Source organism: Excalfactoria chinensis, chromosome 19 (genome assembly GCF_039878825.1).
Source record: "Excalfactoria chinensis isolate bCotChi1 chromosome 19, bCotChi1.hap2, whole genome shotgun sequence".
Lineage (NCBI taxonomy): Eukaryota > Metazoa > Chordata > Aves > Galliformes > Phasianidae > Excalfactoria > Excalfactoria chinensis.
In genome coordinates, this window is record NC_092843.1 from 2,169,800 (window position 1) to 2,187,887 (window position 18,088).

The following is an 18,088-nucleotide window of genomic DNA, read 5'->3' on the forward strand; positions in this document are numbered from 1 at the left end:
TTTCTGCCCCACATATCTACATCTGTGTCATCAAACCAATACAACAGGCAAACTCAGTCACACAAAGTTCACACTGATGTGGATGCAGCGCTGACATCACAATCTGAGCCTGTTGTTCTTCAATCAGTGCAAAAGCCCCTCAGCCGTGTCACAGAAACGATACCACCTCCTCCTCCCAGTGGAAGCAAGGCAAAGGCAGCTTCCAGTCAACACCACACTAGTCACTTGCCCACGTATTCAGCATGACTTTATACACAGATACTCTATTGTTCAACAATTATGAGAAAGAGACTAACCCCAGGAGTGTGTGTGTCATGTGGAAGCGTCTTCTGAATTACTGTAGTTGCCAACCGTGAGGTGGTCCGAATCGGTTTCATTACTGAAAAACAGTAGCTTTTTTTTAAAAAGCTGCAATAAGGGACCGGGAAATACTACCAGCACAGCGAGCCTTGAGCATTTATGTCCCCACATACACAGCTTTCTTCCTTCTCTGCTGTTCCGGTATATTGGAGGTAGTGAGCAGGGTACAAGGGTCTGAGATGGGACCGTGTGTTCAAAGGTGACCACCAAGCTCTGTGAGGTATCTCTTGCTCTTCACCTAGCAGTCTACAGGTGCCAGCATACAGCATCCGCTCACCACAGATGGCCTGGTCTATGCATGCTCACGCAAGGGTAAAAGGGATCAGTGATCTCAAGTACTGTGCTCCCCTCCAGGCCACAAGGCCAGTAACTGAGATCCACCAGAGCAGAAGCATGTAAAGGATGCCCAGCCAGCGTGACACAAGCCCCTGTGCTTCGTGCAGCCTCATGCACTTTGCTGAGCTGAGGTTCTTTGCATACAACCCAACATCCTTTACCTGGAAGGACCAAGGCCCAAGGAAAGAGTACAAGCATAATTGTCAAGAAAGAATACAGGCTTTGGTACCTCCCCATTTGTATTTGCCAGGTTACTCACTGTTGTTCAGCTTTGGCTCGGTCACTGAGGAAGAAGAGGGCTGTGGCCAGGAAAAACATCCCTCCTAGGACAACGACAAATGGGCAGAGCATGAGTGCATACCCCAAGCTGAGGAACTCCCAGAGCGGGGACTCCTTTGTGCTTTGTCGTATCAGATCCGAGATCTACAAGAGAAGGGCAAAAAAAATAAAATAAAAATTAGTCACTTAGATGCAAATAGACATTATAATGCTGAGGGAACAGAGCTCCCTAAACAACCACCTACTGAACATATGCACGCAGTTTAAAATGGAAGGCTTTGTTCAGAAGAGGCAAGATGTCCTCTATGTATGCTTTAGCCTTCCACACGTCATTATTCTGCACTCTGGAGCCTGGGCAACTCACACAGTGAGCAGCACAGCAGGGCTCCTCCTCACCCTGTCACTCTCTGCCTGAGCTGTTAGTCTTCCCACATCCCTCTCCATCTTCTACCTCCGTGACTGAACCAGTGGGTGTCCAGCCTTGCTGTACTGAGCAGACCTCCTGGTGTGCTGATGCTGCCTCACCAGCATTGCTTGCTCAGTGAGGTAGTGATCAATCCTCTGCAATTTCTTTGAAGTCTTGCTTACTCCTATATCTTTACCTACCTTCCAGCAAAAGGAGGTTTTCAGCTCCTTTGTGTTGAGTGGGATGGTGGAAATGTCTTTTGTGGAACAAAACCCACGGGTCCCATTCACTTTCCAGAGGCAGACCTTGTGTATGGTTTTATCTGAGGCACAGGTCTCATTCCCTCATCTAATCTCCCAAACTTTCTGCTCTCTGCCCCCCGGGCTTAGACCAAGTCTGGCGCATGAGGGCCAAAGAGCCACACGCCACTGAGTTCATGGGTTAAGGCAACCCGCATCTTCTGACAGTAAAAAAGCATAATTATCTGAAAGTGAACACAAGTGCGCACTGACACAAAGGAGAGGCGACATGCAGTGGCAGTGTTTAATTCATTATGAAAAGCTTTTGCTAAAACTCAGTAATATTTAATGAGTCTGTAGCTGAGACAATCACGTTTTAATATTTCCTGTCCAGCAAACAACTTTACACTCTATAAATCAACAGAGGTGGCAGAAGTGAGGATGATTCTCAAGGCATCGTGTATTTAAACGTCCAGTTCTGCTTTTGTCTGTGACCTTTTGTTGGGACAGAAATACTACTTTATACCAACAGACTGCAGGGAATTTGCACCATAAAATCCTATTGCTGTGCACACACGCAAATCAGTGCCAGAAACAGTCCAGGCTTGACCAGCCAGTGTCTCCTAAAGTGCCACACTATTGCTAATGAAAAGGGTGGTGTCAGACACAAACTAGAAACAAAATCCAACATTCAGAGCTTAAATCTAAAGAAACAACTAAACGACATGAGAAAATATCACACCCAGGAGAAATCACCCGTTCACAGCCCTGCACTGCAGCCAATTGTATTGACCTGGCAGGTAAATGCGTTCAGAGATGCCTTACAGATGCCAAGAAGGTCACAGAAGGTTGACATGGAGACTCCACTGAGCAGGTCACAGTGTGTGCTATAAGGGCTCTGCAGCAGGGAGGCACTTTAGAGCACTGGTGGCCTCAGAATTTTAATAACCTTCTCACTGCTCAACCTGGCTCCTGATAGAGCCAAGGAAAGGAGAAACAGCCAGTCTCATGCAGGAGGTGAAGCTGCTCTGCACACAAAAGAGCAGAGAACTGTTATGATGGGGCAATGTCAAGCAGTGATGAGTGAATAAGCACCAGAAGAGTGTTTCTAAGGAAATGGCTGTAGGTTTTTAGCCAGGCTTCATTGCTTCATTCCCTGCTCTATAAAAGTTGGAGGAGAAAATTTCAGTGCATGGGATATAGGCGAAGGAAGCGTTCCTGGCCTCCCAGAGAACTTAATTCACAGTATATAATACACACGAGGAAAAACAAGAGCATTATCACCAAGTCTCAAGTGAGAACCGATGGGTAAACAAGTCCTAAGATTGAAAAGCAAACAACAGTGGCTATAAGTCTGAGAGACTTATTAAACATAGCAAAAAGTCTTGAACATGAAAAGAACACACCCATAGGAAATCAACAGAACATGCACTGCATTCAGAAGACAGGGACTTCAGTTGGTAATTGATTCCCTCTTGTATTCAGAGACCTTAGTTGCCCATGTTTCCCTTATGCTTCATTATGAACCAAAATTCCACACTGAATCAGCCCCTCTGTGTACAATAGCCAGAATTGAGGCCATTCTACAATAGAAACTGAGAAATTTCATTACTGGGAATGGATACAGTTATCCTCCAAAAGGACCAGACAACAAATCACTCAACAAATTGACATGATAAATCACCAGTGGCTGATGAAAGGCTCGGCATGGATGATGTGACATCCTGAGCTAAAAAACAGCTTTGGAAATGTAAAGACTCCAATAAATAAAACTCCCAACACACCTTGCTCCACTCCGCTCTTCCTAAGGCATTCTACTGACCTTTTGTACCAACCAATCTTGTTAACCCTGAATCTGCTACCTTTGTCACTTTTAACCCTCCATTCTCTCTAAGTGTGCACTGTAGGATCAACAGTGTTTCTCCCTATCCAAGGTACAATTCCACCCATCAAGCCATATAGCTTTCTCATGTAGGTTCTATAGAACCCCCCCACCCATCTCTGCATTTCAGGACTCAGATATTGGTTTTGCTATTAACTTACAGTCACTGTTCTGTGTTGTTTTGCTCTACTCAGCTACAAGCCACCTGCTCAGACTGGAACTTTGGCATCTCTTCTCTGAAGGACACAGGACATAATGACAGACTTGTGCTCCAAGAATGACATACTGTTTGCCAAGTGATCTTGCCAGTTTTTGGCTTTCAGATTCCTTGAAATGATAGCACTGTGTTGGCAAACTCAATCTCTCATCATATTCAGTGTCTTCTCTCTATCACAAGTAACAAAAAGTGGGTGCTGCATGCACAGTCAGTGCCAGTTCTTCAGCACAGAGTCATGTATGGGATTCCTTTCTTGCTTTGCCACTTGTTAACTAGCAAAAAAGAAACCAACTGAAGAAACCTTTACCCGAAACCTGGGGGTAGAAAATCAGTGAGTCCTTCTGCTGCTTTGCAAGTTTTGCAAGTATTTGATAGCACCCTAAGCACGAAACTTCACATCTTTTCCCTCACTAACACGGATTTCAGATCAAGAGGGATGACTGAGCTAAATTAACTTCAGCTGATGGCATTTTATCATGGCATACAAACGACATGTGTTCAGTGGGCGGCAGTCCGCTGGCTGGAGTCCATCTGAAGGAAATGCCCACTTCCCAGAGAACAACAGTACGGCTCCAGCAGGCTGATCCAACACAGCCCAAACCTCTGACTGCGTCTCAGTCGGACTGCAGAAGACAGTGCAGGAAAAGGCAAAACTTAATTACATTTCTATGAAGCCTGTAGAAATACAGCTTGCTCCTATGATACTCTGCTGCCCGAACAGCATGAGCAGTTCAATTACAGATGCCCTTACTATACAACATGATGGTAGCATCTTTGAAATCATTTCAGCTGCCTCTTCTTATTTGCTGAAAGGTACATCTCAGTTTCTCTGCAATTGCTTGATTTTTCTGAATTCCTGACTTCACTCCTTGGCACCCATCTTGCTACGTGAACGGATATTTCCACTGCAGTATCTGGTTTTTACTATTACCAGTTTGATACAGGCCAGGTTCTCTCTGGTTCACCTCTTCAGTACATTTCCTTACCATAGCACTCCTGGTAACCCCACAGATGTTGGGGACTCATCCTCTCTGAATTCAGAGTGTGTGTCCATGTGCTGTGCTAAATGGTGTGAGAGACACGTTGTAAAAGAGGAAGTAAAGCCGACTGTTTTATGATACTAGCTCTGAAAACCGCAGAAAGATAAAAGCAATTACGTTCTGAAAGTAATTTCAATTTTAACATTGGCATGTCTGGATGATGGAGATTAAAAAAGTTGAACATCCTGTTCAATCTTAAATGTGCCCTTCTGGGATCACAACCAGATTTGCTATGGTGACAATATCAATACCCTGCATCTGTGCATGGCACCTGGGACTTGCCCTGCATGACCCATAACAAGAATTCCTGGGCTGCTCATCTGTTTATACACTTGCAGCCCCCCTAAGATCAGCAGAGTGCTGCCTTGAATGGGCCTCAGAAAGTTAAAATACTCAATCCAAGGTTTTGCTTTTAAAGCTAACAAATGGTCTTGGTACGTCTGTTGGTACTAGAGCAGCACTTGCCTCCACTTTTAGCATCTAGGAGAGGCACAGACCCCTTGTGTGGCTGAACATCCCAGGAAGGAAAGTCATGAAACAGATGAACTTCTACTAATGGGTCACAGCGTGGGGTTGTGGGGCTGCTCTGTCCACATATGAGCTCTGTGCCCAGCAGTGAGTGGATACAGCCAGTGTGGCTGTCCAGATCTGTACATGGTGCTGGTACTGCCTCAGGAGGGTGAACACTAATCCAAAAGTGTTTTATAAGCACAGTCCCAACCGCAGCAGTGCTTAGCTAGGATTGGGATGATTTACACTGCTATTGCTCATTCCTTGTGCAGATTGGGCACTAGGCACCTCTTAGTGCTTTCCTGTGAGGATCAACTGCTCTCTGCACACTAATTTCCTTGCAGAACGGATATCCATCACCATCTTCCCTGCTGCTCACTGCAACAACATAATGCTTGTGAATCAGCAGCAAGAAGCACTTGCAGAAAGCAGACATCTCATTCTGAAATGTGCCCAGCACCATGAAAACCGTATGTCCATGTTGGGAGTTTACAAGGTCCTTGGTAACTTGAGAAAGAACCGGGTGGGAAAGACTTTTAGCACACTGAAAAAGAGCAGATGGAACAGAGCTTGAAACGCTTGAATGGAACAGATCAGCTCTGGATTTCTGGGCTTAATTTGATGAGGTACTTGTACATAATTTTACTGTCCATTTATCAGTAATACTGAGAACCTGCACTTCCAACCAAAGGTGCAGGAAATGACAGGCACACAGAAACTGTGGGGAAAAAAAGAAACAACAAAAACAAACAGAAAAGCTGCATCAACAGGCTGTGAACCCTTGGCAAAGAGCACTTCATATATGGGAAGTCATTTGGGTTTTTTTTAGGGCAGATTTAAATCTTGTTTGTTGCTGAGTCAGAAGGAGCAGAAGGCTTATCAGCTCATTGCAACAAGATAAATCCTGTGTGGATTGATTTCCAGGTGCTTATTTCTTCCTTTTTTGTGGCCATGCCATGGAGGAGTCTTTTTATTACTCAGCTCAGCCAGGACCATAGAAATCCTCAATGTAACGTTACTGCTTGAAGAAACAGTTAATAAGGATGAGGGTTTTGCAGTATTTCCTTTCCAGTGTCACATAGACTAGAATAGCCTGGGTTGAAAAGGACCACAACGACCATCTCGTTTCAACCCCCTGCCTTGTGCAGGGCCATCAACCACCAGACCAGGCTGGCCAGAGCCACATCCAGCCTGGCCTTGAATGCCTGCAGGGATTCATCATCATAAGAAGGGAAAGAAATCTGGATAAATGCAAAGATTTGATTCATTTTTACAAGGAATGTTCACTGAAAACTTCATTCTGCCTCATAGAAAGCAGCAAGCCCTGAAAAATGAACAACCACTTGTGCAGACACTCACTGAAAAGTGTCCTTGGCAAAAATGGAGGTGGCTTTCCTGTAATGTGACATGCTGCAGGCAACAGGACTGAGACCTTTCCTCTATCCTTCATTGCACAACAGCAATGGAATATCTCCTGATAGTCCATAAAACACAGTGATGCTGGGAGAATAATTCACACATTTTTCTTGCAGGATATTCTTTGCCTTTTTGAACTTAAGTTCATTTCACACCCTGCTTTGGCAGAAGAAACAGCACTACATAATCACCAGCAAGCACATAATGGGCTGTATTTGAGGAATGGCTGTACAGGTCAAACAGGGACTGAAAGCCCAAACTGCAGCATCACATCACAATGATCCACTTTATTCCAGTGCCCTGTTTTTAAGCAAGTCAGACAAGAGTGATTTGAGCCCCAACAGACCAGCGGCCTGTTTTAATATAGCAGGCTGAACAGGAAAGAATGTTATTCCAGAGTAACCATGTCCACAGATCTACTGAGGAGCAGCCACAGCATTTTAAACTACAAGATATTAATTTTAAACCATAATGCAGAAATTCAGCTTCCCCAAACAGGCAAGTCTGTTCATGCAGAACTATTTTCTATACATATATAGCATTTATCAGGATGGATAAACATTGTCGTATTCAGTTCCACAATAAGACTGTCTCAAATTGGCACCAGAAGGCTGTTCTGTCTGCACCCCCAGTTACAACTGTTATGAAATCAGTATCTCAGCTACTGCATTTACTACAGTTTTTCCAGTTGTCCCTGATCAAATGCTGATGTGCCTTCTTGATACTCTGCACCGAAGATAATTAACACTGTTCTAACTACTTGCCAAAAGAAGGTCATTAGCATTCTTGCTATTTAAGTGGCTCACTAGACCCAGTTTGTTGACCTACTCACATAAGAAAGATGGGGAAGGGAGAAAAGTGAAGGATGACCTCATGTGTCGATGATGCCAAGTGACAGAAACAGGCAGGTTTCAATCCCTAGCCCTGATGGATGATTGCAGAGGGAAGATGTGGAAGAATTTAATAAAGCTGCAAGCTAACAGAATAGACAAAGCAGCAGAACAGCCAGGACAGCATGTGCCCACAACAGCAGTTTCTCTGGTACATTTAGAGAGAGAGCAAAGCCTGCAGTAGGTGCCTGATTCTCAGTACAGCCAAGACTAGAAGCAAGGCAAGCCTGGAAGAGGAAAGCAATGCTGGAAAGTGCTTGACACACATTGAAGAGGGAAAGAATAAGTACAAAGATATGGAGGTCTAATGTGCAGAACAGCTGAAATTACCTTAGGAACAAAGTATAGAGTTACGCCCCAAGCCATTAAATGGAAATCATTTAAATTCTGCAGATCATCACAAAGGTCCTGAGAAAGTTACTGATATCTAGGAAGGGAAACTACCACATCTAATAAAATAGTGCAGCAGCATCTATTCTTATTTGTGAATGGATGGGCAGCACTGATTTATAGCAATTGATCTCAGTGCTTAACGGGCAGGAAAACCTTTGCAAATTACAGCTGCTACCCTAAGACTGTATTTGCATAGCTTCTTTGTAAGAAAACCTTCAGACGTTTTAGCATAAGAAGGGTTATTGATATTTAACGACATGAAAAACAGCCACACATACACACTTCCTTCTTTCTAGCTTTTAAACACTAACATATATCTGGCACTTTTGGAGATTATAAGAAACTGCCAGAATGCAAAGCAGTTTTCAGATGTAGCTGTACGGCCAGATTTGGAAGCATGGGAGATTATAGAAAAACCTGAGTCTGACCTTGAACTTTTATGGCATGGCACAGAGCAAGGGAGCAGTCACTGATGTAGGGCTGCAGCTGTTAAGTACCTTCTATGCTCTACATGAGGATTATAAGATCAATAGGACTTTTATTGGTACCCAGCAAATGCAGACAACTGGCTGACACAGCTTAGTTGTTCAAGGACATGGGTATCCAGTTCTTTACTAAGAGCACTGCTGGAAGGAATCTCACTGTGAACTTGCCATTACTGTGTAAGACTTCAGCCATATTTGGATCCAAACACTGCTTGTTGAGTGAGAGAGCTGCAAGGGGGAGTTGTAAGCAGTCAGAAGAGATGGCAGACCTTGAGGATCTCAGATGCACTCTGAGTGATTAGGAGGCTGAATTTTCTGTGGCACTGAAAAGCTCCAGCTGACCTTTCAGTCCAAGGAGCACAGGGAGCATGAGTCAGACAAGCCTTTCAGAGCCACAGAAATGGATGCCGGTGCTTTCTGTGACACGAGTGCTTCCCTCCTGCTCCCTGCCAAGAAAGCTTGCACATGGGTACCCTCCTTCCAGGCAAGAACTGCCCAATAACTACAAGCTTTAGAAAGGAGTAATTCAAAATCATAATTAATATTTTCCAAGTCTAAAGACAGCCCAAGGCAGCCATTAAATTGAGCTTAAACATATTTCAGCAGGCATCCTTAAGTAAATCACAACTTGCTTGCTCTCTGAATACCAGAAGGGCAGGACGCATTATTTCTACAGTCAAAGTCCTTTTCTACCTGTGACACCAAAGAGCCCTGGGCAACCTTTAAGATTAACTGCAATCATTCCAGGTCCTCACCACTCCTCCTGGATGTGTGCAACAAAAAGAAAGAACATTCAGCAGTCACCTGGGAGCCTCTCCTGCATCTCAGACCCTGCCCCTCAATGCCACTGGTCCCCATGCACACAGCACTCCCCACTCTATTTTCTCTCCTGCCATTCTCTCGTGCTGTCTGCCTGCACAGAGCTGCCTCTTGCAGTGATTCATTTGTTCTTGTGACTTTCAAATACTTTCTAAAATAAGATAATTTCTCCTGGGGTGCCAAGAATGTTGAAGTAAATAAAGACTAAGCCAAATTTTATTTATTAATTCTCTTGAGATATTTCTCATTCCTTTGATCCATTCAGCCTTATATATATTTCTATGTTCATGTAAGCTTCAGAGGGCTGTAGAGCTGCTATATTGGTTTTGAGACCTGGCATTCAAGAGCAAATATTACATATATAAAATACAAATAAATATGATTGTATTCACTCACCAGTGTCCAGGGGATTAGTAGAATGGTGGTTAAAAAAAAAAAAAGGAAGTTCCACAGCAGCAAGCAGCTGTGACACACAGCAGTGATGAGCTGGAAGAGCACATCTGAGCTCTCTATCCAGTGATGTAACTAAGACCCCAGTTACATCACTGGAAAACCATAGCATCTTCAACACAACATAAGCAGTGCCACTTAAGACTTTACAAGGAAGCTGCTATATTTTATAAATGATGATCTGTATTCTCTGCAACTCATTGCATTAAACATGACAGAAGGGTGCAAGGGAAAGGAATTATTCCAGTATATCTAGATTTCCTTTCCTCGTTAGATTTCCCAAGCCCTATACTTTCAGCCAGGAATGTTCTCTAATTGCCAGCTTTTGGAGCAGGGCCTTTTGTTTCTCTCTGCATTACGTAATGGTGGCACAAGAGAGATCTTGAGTCAAACCAATTCCAAGAACAGCATCAGTAACAGAGAAGAATGCAACTAATTCATAACAAAATATGCATACTAGAAAGGAATACCAAGAATCCTCCCAAACATAGACATCCACCCTGCAGTGGATTCTGCACCATCATTTATTATCATACACAATGGGTTTAAAATATCAATAGGTCAGAACAGCTCCAGGTTGCTACCTGTAAGTAGATGCTTGCCTTAAAAAACAGTTAAAACCCAACTGTTCCAATCTAATTTCTAACAGATCTTTGTCCATACCACAGAAGCAACCAATTGCCCTTTAAATGCAGACTATGAGTGACCTGGGCTGAACAGATTTGGAAGCTCACTTCCTGTGCATGAGTAGTCCTCCCCAGTTTGAACTGTAGCCCACAGATAACAAAAGCAGATAAAAAAGTTGCACTGCACTGCTTCATTTCCCATTCAGCTGATAAATGCAGACCTTCCTTCCCACAGCACATTTAACCTCGCATGTTAAATAAACAGTTAGCAAACAAAACTAAACATGAATGCACAATACCCCCAAAAACCACTGTGAGCACTTACAAATCCAATCAGATAAGGACTGCCAGCATCTCCCAGAAGGTGCGAAGTGAAACTCTGCAAGGCCACTGCGGTTGCACGGCGTGTTGGGATGACCACATACTGCAAAGCAGGAAATAGAAAAAAATACATAAAGGAAATGCAACTAAAGAACCTATTCAGCTCTCTTGTACTGCTTAATTAACATCCAGGACAGAGCAAACACACTCCAGTAGAGTTTAATTGCTCTGCTACTCGGTTTTCTAGCCATCCTGACATCAGGATCCAGGAAAGGCAGCTCTGTCAGGTCTTCACTCCTTGCTTTCCACTGCACTGAATACACTGATTTGCTTAACAACTCAGACTCCAAAGGATTTTGATACATCACCCATGAGGCACTTTGTTATTGCTCCTCTGCCTGGATTTTTGCTCAACTGATGGGGAGAAAGAACTCTGAGGATGCCTGCAGCAAATGACCTGCTCAGCACCACCAGCCTTCCAAACAAGGACTTTGCTGTAACCTTGGATACTGTGTTCTTTCCACAACCAACATATCATTTGGTTTCCTATGGAAGGTCATGTATCCTCACCTCCCTTTCCATCTCTCTTTTTTTTTTTTTTCCCCCTCAAAAATATGGGATTACACTCCTGAAAGGCTACAAAGACACATTTCACAGAGCCAGGATATTATAGTTTGGCATCCAGTTGTCTAACAGGACATAACACCCTCAGCCAGGTCACGCAATATCATTCTGACTACACAAGATCAGCAGAAAGCATTAATTATTCCCCACTAAGGGACCAGAGCTTGCAGAAAACAGAGACTGAATCATGGAAGGGAATTAAAGATTAAAAAGCAAAACCGAACCAAAATAGAACAATAAACACTAGTTCTGTCGAAGAGTCTTTGTTTTATAACATAAAAAAAATCGTCTCTTGCATAAAACCAGTGAAAAAAGCTGGCTAAGAACAACTGCACCAAGTTCACATCTCCTACTTCAGAAATCAACGTTGTCTTTACCTAAAAGCTGAAAGCAAGAAAGACTTCACAAGGTTCCTAAATCCAAGTGAGCTTCGTTTCCATTTCCATGCACTGAATCCTGTTTTGTCTTCTTCTGTTTTCCTCTCTTTGGAGAACTGTCTGCCCTACCAGAAAGGACTCTGGTTTAGGTATTTGCTCACCATGATCCCTTTTACTTTTCCACTTTCTCTTGATAGACTGACTCTAGCTTTTCTCCTGCAGTCCTGCCTTCCAAGGCTTCAGTCAATTCTCGCAATGTATTCCTGAAATCATTTATTAATTAAATTGGCATTTCAGGACTGGCATGTCTCTGGCTGGAGATATAGAGATGAATTTACCTTAGCTGCCTGAGTTAGGGAGAACTAATTGCTTGACAGTGATGTATCTCAGGGCACAGAATTTGAAGCACTGCTTCAGTGCTCATCACGCCCTCTCAGAGAAGGTCTGCAGACCCTGCCCACAGTAGAAAGAGTTAACCATAACAAAGGGAAAGAAACAGCGATAGAAAATTCACAGCAGAAGAGGATTCATGCCTCTTTATAATGATCACCTTCTACCAAGCACAGACAATTAGGAATGATGGGTAAAATTAGATTAAATGTTTCTCCTTAGGGTCTTATGCATGTGCTTTGACAATGACCTGCCAGTTCTTCCATTACTGGTTTGACAAAGCTGGGAATGCATGCTGCTGATGTGCTTTGACACCACATATCCAGTGGGTACCCTGTTAAAAGCCTGTGGTGCAACAGACAAGCAAATGATCAGATCCACAGCAGCCACCTGGCTACGGATGTTAGACACCGTCCTTCTTCTGCACTAAAGAGCTCAAAACAGCCTCGAAGGCTCACAGATATCCCAAGAGGAAAATAAGGGCTAGACTTCATTAGAGGCACAGAAACATACTGAAGGTCACGCTGTGAAAGAGGAGGAGAGCCATGCAATTCATTACTGCTCCCCAAAGACCGAAGGTAATGGGTGCAACCTGGATCCATTAGACAAAAGAAGATAAAAATAGCAAGTAACTGCTTTTCCCACATGGGCCCATGTCACACAGGTGCAGAGGAGAAGCATTCTGCAAGCTGTTTGAGACAAAGGCATTCGAGAAAATCAAGTGATGCTCCACCTAATCCACACCAAGCTGTGTAGATCATAGAAACAGCACAACTTAAACTTGCATTACAATATCTTTTGTACTATAAGCCTGATTGTAACAAAGCTGGAGAAGAAAGCTTGCCTGGCTCTATACTCTATCAATTTTTGTAGCAAAATGACTGAAGAAATCACAAATGCATTCAAAACTTACCATTTCAAACAAGTGGCAGCGAATTCGTGCCAACTGGAGAAAGAAGTCTGAATGACAGCTGCATCATATGTGTGTATATATATATTTGTACACATAAATAGACACATATAGGCAGTTATACACAATTTTGCATGTACATCTGTAGTATGTATAAATAATTTTGCAAGTAGCAGAACAATTTACAGCAAGTTTTCACTTTGCCTCATTAAAGAAGTTAATGATGGCTGAAACCATCAGTATAGTTTTATAAAGTGTCAAAAGATGCAGCAAATTTAGCCCGGAATTCAAATGCCCATAAACAAACAAAAACAACCCACCCCAACATACAGCAAGCAAGTGAACAAGAGAGATTTCCTCCTCCTGTTGGCTAGAAAATAAGACTTAAACCAGCATCTCTAAAACATCCAAAAAGTGCTCCACCCTACCCTTGCTTTAAAAGCATTTTATTCTGATGAGGAAGAAGTAATTGGTAGCAAACATGAGCTACTCTTCTAGGAAGACAGCAGTAAATTACAGTTCTAAATGGGCATATTGATGCTAAAATAGACTTAAATTCAAGCCATCCACAGCCTGGTTTGAGCATCCCACAGAAACTGGAGGTGGGAGAGCCACAGCAGACTTGGCGGATGTCTGTGGGATTGCCCTGGCTCATCTCTGAGTCCAGGCTCTGCTGCAGGCAGCACACAGGGTGGGCAGGAAGGCTGACCAAGCAGCTCCAGCAAACCTCCCTTCCAGAAATAGAGGTTCAGAAAGGCCGTGGTTCACTGTGGACATTTCCCTTCCTGTAGTGAAACCAACAGAAATGATTGGTCTGAAATAAGTATAGTAGGAAAGACAGAGAGAGATCACTCTTTTGCCAGTAGAAGGCCGTGTGCTAAAGAGGTAAATACTGCGGTCCTGCTCGGAGCTGGGCTGCAGAGTCCAGTGGGCTGTGTGCCTTCACTCATAAGCATTTCTCACCCTGCCCTAAAATGTAAATCACTGCACTCACAGATTACCCATGTGTGAAGCACACGGAGAGCAGCAATGAAAACTTCTGGAAATGCTGCTTCGTCAGCTGTAAAGATACACAGTATTTTATACCATATAAATAATTGTCTATTATATAAAGAGATGCTTGGCAGAACAAAAGGCAAACTCTTCCAGGGTTGTAGCACAGCTGAGCACCTTTGCTTGTTTCAAGTCTAAAGGAAGATCTAGACTGCAGAACCATCTGAGCATGTGGATGGTTGGAGAGCTGCACTCAGGAGAATAAGGCTTGTTTTGTACAAAGCTGTATTTGGAACAATAATCAGCCTTTTAAATTCTCAGGTGGTGCTGTACATTCTGCGGTGCCAACAGCTGATCACACCTAGCTCTCTGCACCTTTTACTGCAGTCAGATTGAGAAACTGCATGCAGGCAGCTACGCTACCAAGAACAGAAGAGCAATGGAAGCAATGGAATGTATGTATGATAAAAGTGTTGTTAGGCTTATGCTAATAACACTTTAAAAGTTGTTACCAGCCTTGGGCAACAAGAAATACCCATCTGATTACACCAAATGAACAGTAATCAGTTGAAATTAATTTGCAAAAGACTTAAAGTGCATCTCACTGAAGCATACCCACACATTTCTCCTGTGCATATCACTGCAGAAGACAGGATGCGGCAGGAGGAGGTGGTGAGCAACCACAAGGATTGTGATCCAACTTCCTCAACACAGCTGTCCATAGACTGCACAACTGTCTTAATGTTAAGGTATCACTGAATGAATGTCAGCAACAGCCTTGAAATCAGCACGAGCTGCAAAACTCATGTGAGCACAGAATAAACAACCTATGACAAGCTCTAGTATGCTAAAGCTAAATTGGTAGGAGGTACAAACCTGAGCAATTCAAAGGCATCCAACACCACTGAAGTACACTGGTAACCTTTGCTTCTCTGTTCTCACACTTAAGAGATGTAGCATTAACCATATGGCCCTACCTCATATAATGTTCTCTGAACAAAGGAGCTAAAGACTGAAAGTACATCTGACAACACAAATATGGCAACTACAGAGACAACTTAAAACATGAACACAGCCTTGAACTTAAACCATAAAGCTTGAAGCTCTGCTGAATCAGTATATCAACACCACTGTCTTTTACATCTAGAAATACTGAGCCAGATTGTTTTCTTGTTGATGTTTGCATAAGCAACAAACACAAGTCAAGGGATTTTTCTATTAATGCCAGACAGATTGTGTTTCTAGCTTTGTCAACAACCTGCCAAAAGACCTTGGGCAAGTCCTGTAATGGTTCTGTGACCTACTTTCTTTCTTTTTCATACAATAAGCAACAAGGAACTTCCCTCACAATAGGATTTCAAAGTACAACATATTTGAAAGGCTCTGTACGTCCCTGATGGAAACATCAAGAAACGTGCAAGGCTCTCTAACAAACTTGCAGACCATTCATATGAACATCTACTTGCTGAGATCAACCTGTTGATTTGAAAGGTTTAAAAAGTGGAGAGAGAATGGAAAAAGGAGGATGTGAGGTGAAAAATCCCGGTTCCCTATAGAACAAGGTGGACATCATCCAAAAACTCTTTATACTTTCTTTTCCTCTCCTCTCCCAGAGGTGGTTTTCTATTGTGTATGTGTTGAATAGTAGGTTTGCTGGCACTGAGCCATAGAGAGAGGTAGCTGGCTGTCTTTGTGGTCAGGGGAGGGAGGGTGGGAAGGATTTCCCATTACAAAACAAAGCTGGATTATTGATAACAAAATTCACTAATGTGCTGACTATTAGGAAATGCTGGTTGAATTCTTTACATGCAGAGTTTTGTGTAAATTCTTACGATTTGGGGAAACCAGCTGAACCCAATAAGGGTGTCCTTTTTTGGACAATGCCTCACTTTGGTGCTCAGAACAAAGCAAAAGAAGAAATGCTTTATCTTCCTCTCAATTTATTTTTCAGGAAATAAGCAAACAAAACAAAACAGAATAGGTCAAATCAGGGAGTAGGCATTTGGAGGAAGATTTAAACTGCAGGTTGCTCTCGCAAGCTGACAAACTGCTCTGGCTCACAGAAAAGAAGATGCTGTTCCAAAGTGCACTCACCATTAGTATGTCTGCTGTGATAGCCCAGTTTGAAAACAGAAGAGTTTCTCCGATAAAAATGCAAATCTGTTGTAACAAAACACACAAAAAGGAGAAGATTTATTCACTTGACATTTAAGGGAAAAATAACCTGTCACAAACTTCCCTTTGTTGCTTATTCTTCGGTACACAACACACTTCTGGTTACTGTTGTGGTTTATCTGTGTATTGGGAATCTACAGATGTTTATTTGAGCCCCGAGAGGGCTGGTCTGTAACTTCATTAGTGCAAACTGTTTATGATCTATAGAACAGATAAATAAAAGACCGATACTTTTGGTAACAGATGAACACAACAAGCCAACCATAAGAGACATGTGTGACTTCACATCATGGACAGCTCTGGTACAGGACATCAATGGAACAAAATACACCATACAGCTCTGATGAAAGCATTCAGATGTGAACCATTTTGTGTCTGTCCTGTGAGCTTTGCCAGGCTCTGCCACTCCCAGCCCCATTCTCTGTGGCTTGCACAAGAGCAGTTTGGGCTGGGAAGAGACAGATATGGTTCTGAAGTGACTACAGCAATTGCTTTTCCCCCTCACCAGTTAAGATTACCTAAACCCCTCCATCCTTCTCATGTCATTGCCAGGAACAGTTTGCTTTATATAGAACGACTTACGCACTGACCTACAGAAAGCTTCCTCTATTTGTTTCTAAAATTATTTTTGGTTCCCATACATCCCCCCTTCCTATTCGCTCTTTCTTTGACTGGATCTGTTTCCTCTGTGATGGTGCTGGAGTCAGTCCTTACAGTCCAGCTGGTGAGCTAGGAAATCTTCTCTTTCCATTTTCCCACTACTCACTGATGTGCTCTGAAAGGTTCTCACTGGAAATCACGGCTGCTGAGCTAAGGAAGACAGATCCCATGAATCAAGGTACCGACAGAAACTGAAGCTGTGTGCCATATAGCAAGGGCATAACAGCTCTTCAGGTGAGCTCTCTTGACCTGCACTGAAATCTGCCCTCTTGCAGCTCTGCAGCTACTGTTGCTGGAATTCTGCAACTGGATGGATGAAATTGAGCTTGAGAAAGATGTTATCTTGATTCTGGCATTGACATGCCCTGCCTGTTCAAAAAAGTATTGGAAACAGGCAACTGCTTGCCTTAAGATGATATAAGCTACACACACACACTGACTATTACACACGGCAAGTAGAACTTCTCCCTTCTGCAGGAATTCAGCATGAGTCTCATGAGGCAGTGAAACGTTACAAATTTCAGAGCACCGGACTTGAATTATTCAACATATATTTCACCCAACATGTTCCTGTGAAACGCATCTCATGTGGATTAAAGAAAAAGAGGAACAAAATGAAGATCAAAAAGTAGGAGAAAAAGATAGTGACACTAAAAAAACCAGCCAGCTGCTAATGAGGGTTTGTAAAAATGAGTTCACCCACTGCAAAGAGGGATGTGTGGCATTTCTGCTGAAGAGAAGCTCTAGGAATGCTTAGTGCAAATAGGACACCCTGCAGAACAGATCAGCAGCTCCTGAAATTGTCACCATTTTGGCTCCTCACACACTTTTAGAATTCTCTTTTAACACTGAGATATTGGCTTGAGAGATACATCCTTTTCTAAGTCCAGCTCTGTTGTCTCATCTCTCACCATCTCCATTTGGTCTCCAGTTGCTCATCTTTAATGAGCCAATGTAAGCTCAGTCTCCCTGGAGTCTTTCCATTTATGTGATCAGAGTTAGCAAATCCTGATTTCAGAAACTGATAAGTAAAGTAGGTTTCAGAGCCATCACAGCAGCAGTTCTTGCAGGAAGACTAAAGTAGGTTAGAAATTCCTTCCATGGCTATTTGCAAAGCATGCATCTGTCTCCATCTTCATTCTTTGAACTTCTTGAAATGGTGGGTAGGAACTCCTCATGTACTTCTGAATTTGGAGCAAGCCTAAGTCCATCTCATGACTGGGCAATATAGATGTGTTGGAAGAAGATAAGTCACCATGTCAATAGAAAGTTCCCTGGAGCTGATGCTCT

General features: G+C 43.0%; 1 protein-coding gene across 2 annotated transcripts in view; it reads right to left on the reverse strand.

Annotated features, from left to right (window-relative positions):
- Positions 1 to 18,088, reverse strand: part of SPNS2 (SPNS lysolipid transporter 2, sphingosine-1-phosphate) — a 92,317-nt gene that overhangs the window by 11,091 nt on the left and 63,138 nt on the right. The window contains exons 9-12 of one of the 2 annotated variants that reach the window (XR_011905607.1): positions 16,058 to 16,123; positions 10,674 to 10,772; positions 956 to 1,119; positions 297 to 379 (exon numbers count right to left, since the gene is read on the reverse strand). Coding sequence is in view for 1 of the 2 variants with exons in the window: in XM_072353366.1 (XP_072209467.1) it covers positions 956 to 1,119; positions 10,674 to 10,772; positions 16,058 to 16,123 (329 nt within the window). In the remaining variant the exon portion in view is untranslated. The remainder of the gene's footprint in view (positions 1 to 296; positions 380 to 955; positions 1,120 to 10,673; positions 10,773 to 16,057; positions 16,124 to 18,088) is intronic. The other variant, XM_072353366.1, reaches the window with a different exon arrangement.